The sequence below is a fragment of the Canariomyces notabilis genome, assembly GCF_033297395.1.
Source record: "Canariomyces notabilis strain CBS 508.74 unplaced genomic scaffold N656scaffold_35, whole genome shotgun sequence".
Lineage (NCBI taxonomy): Eukaryota > Fungi > Ascomycota > Sordariomycetes > Sordariales > Chaetomiaceae > Canariomyces > Canariomyces notabilis.
The window spans coordinates 28039-30216 of NW_027041857.1; the positions used below are offsets into that span (position 1 = coordinate 28039).

Genomic DNA, 2178 nt, shown 5'->3' on the forward strand with positions numbered 1-2178 from the left:
CAGTCGATCATCGAGGAAATCGTGCTCCTCTTCGAGTCCGCCCGGAAAACGTCGAAGCGATACGAGCTCGTTGCAGACCAGCAGGACCTGGTAGTGTTTGAGGACAGGGACATGAAGCCAGCCGGGCGAGCGCTGCACAGGCGGCTGAAAGACCTCGCTTGTCGGAGACAGAAAGATACGGGCCTGGTGAAGAAGACAGCATGGGCACTCTACGACGGGAAGAGCCTGGAGAAAATCGTCGACCAAATCGCCGGCTTTGTTGACGAGCTGGAGAAAGCCTTCCCGGTCGAGGCCGTTTGTCACAAGCTGGCCGGGATCGAGATCGAAGAGGTGGAGGACGAAGCAAGTTTGACAATGCTCAAGGATGCCGCGGAAGGGATCGACGAGGATCTGTCAGGTGCGGCTGCACAGAAAGATCGACGCAATCGCGGGAAGGAACTTCGCCAAGGATGTCAGGATGGGGGGCCATGCAAGGATTGTGACGGGAACCAATATAATACAGGGAAAAGCCGGCTGTAAGATGGTTGATTTGTCTAAAATCTACAGTTGAAGAAGAAGGTAATGTTACAGGCACGGCAAGGGCGTGGGAGATATGGTGGGCGTGGGGTGGGGCTTGCGGCCCTGCCCCGCCAGGAACTTCACCATCCCGTGGCGCGTGGCGCGTACTGACGGCACCTGGTCACGTGATCTTAATCCACGTGACTGCCGTCACAAGGATCCACGTCGGCAATGTATTCACCGAGGCAGATCGCCAATTTGGGTTTTACAAGGGTGATAGCGGGCTAAGTATAGGAACGTGACCGCGAGATGGCGGCGTCGGCGCAACCTGAGGCAGTAATCGTGGTGGTCGACCGCCCAATCTCGCCGAAACGACCGAGTCGCGCCCCAAAACCGAGCTTGAAAGCCCGCGAAACGATGCAATCTCTTGAGGATGCGGCCACCACGTCAAAAAGAACCACAAATACCGTTACGCGGAGTACCGCATCGAAAGGAACACGGGCATTGGGAAGCGGGAGCGGAACAACGGCCAGGCTGAACGGGGAAAACAGCGCTCCAGACCCTCCTAGAAGCAATTAATGAACAGCAAAACCAGACGCGCGAGATATCTACCGAGCAACGAAATATGATCTGCGAGCAACGAAACATGATCTGCGAGCAACGAAACATGATCTGCGAACTACGCGACGTGGTCAGCAAGCAGCAATACACGATCCAACAGCTCTCTGAGGAGCTGAGACAAGCCCGCGAAGTGAATGACGCCCTTGCACGCAACGCAGCTTTTCCTCATACAACTCAGACGAGTCCAAGGGCATCATGGGTCGAGTGGGATTGTGACGCTTGGGTATAAGATCTAACGGCGCATCGGCTGGTACTCTGCTCTGGCTCGATGCCAAGCGACCTGATAGACTTAACTGGAAATGGTTGAGCACGTGAATGCCATTGCTTCTCGTGGGTATGATATGGGGCAAGAGAGCAGCCGGTCGACCTTATGCTGAGCTAGATGAAGCAATATATCGATAAGATTCACCGAAGGATTCCAGTGGAGGCAACAGGGTAGTGCAACACTATGTCGGAAAAGCAGGCCTACCACATAACAGTCTATTAACATCATCTCTGCACGCCCCCGAATCCTAGCAAAGAGTCATCTGTGATACTACGACCAGCGAGGCCCTGGTGGCGTCGCGAGCAGAAATCCGTTCTCATCTCCAAACCATGGGCAGAAGGAACCTCCGCCTAAGAACGCGACGTCCCCAAAATTGGACGCTACCAAGTATTCACATCACGAGGCCATGGAACCCACTGGAGGAGAGCGAACGCCGCGGCATACCACGACAACCGACGCAGACTCAGTGATAGTGCCGGATTCGAGTGGGTTCTCTTCCTTCTAAACTTATGGAATCCACTGACCGCCCACTAAGACAGCGATGTTACAGAACATGGCCCATGCCGACGAGCCAAAGTGGTAGCCCTGCAAAACATGGCGACCGACGTCGCGAGCCGACTCTGCATCTCGGCAACCGGTGTCAGCAATCGAGAGTTTGTCTCCAAATGCCACGTCACGCCCCTCGCGACGGCTTCATCGCAACAGCCAATTGGAATTAGCCGTAGCGCAGCAACCTGAGAGCTGGCTAATGCAGATTTCTCCAATTGTATCAACCTGCGCCGAGTGCTCGCAGC

At 55.1% G+C, this 2178-nt stretch overlaps 2 protein-coding genes across 2 annotated transcripts; both read left to right on the forward strand.

The window, feature by feature from the left end:
* On the forward strand, positions 1–663 carry N656DRAFT_450177 (uncharacterized protein). The gene has a single exon (XM_064809685.1). It carries the CDS (start codon positions 112–114, stop codon positions 517–519), a length of 408 nt encoding a protein of 135 aa, XP_064665594.1. The 5' UTR covers positions 1–111; the 3' UTR covers positions 520–663.
* A 101-nt stretch (positions 664–764) lies between these two features.
* Positions 765–1715, forward strand: N656DRAFT_784548 (uncharacterized protein). The gene is made up of 2 exons (XM_064816193.1): positions 765–1110; positions 1132–1715. Exon 2 carries the CDS (start codon positions 1166–1168, stop codon positions 1346–1348), a length of 183 nt encoding a protein of 60 aa, XP_064665595.1. The 5' UTR covers positions 765–1110; positions 1132–1165; the 3' UTR covers positions 1349–1715.
* The last annotated feature ends 463 nt before the right edge of the window (positions 1716–2178 follow it).

Excerpts from the sequence above, each read along its gene's own strand:
- N656DRAFT_784548 (XM_064816193.1), top strand. The coding sequence starts at position 1,166 with ATGATCTGCGAACTACGCGACGTGGTCAGCAAGCAGCAATACACGATC.
- N656DRAFT_450177 (XM_064809685.1), top strand. The coding sequence starts at position 112 with ATGAAGCCAGCCGGGCGAGCGCTGCACAGGCGGCTGAAAGACCTCGCT.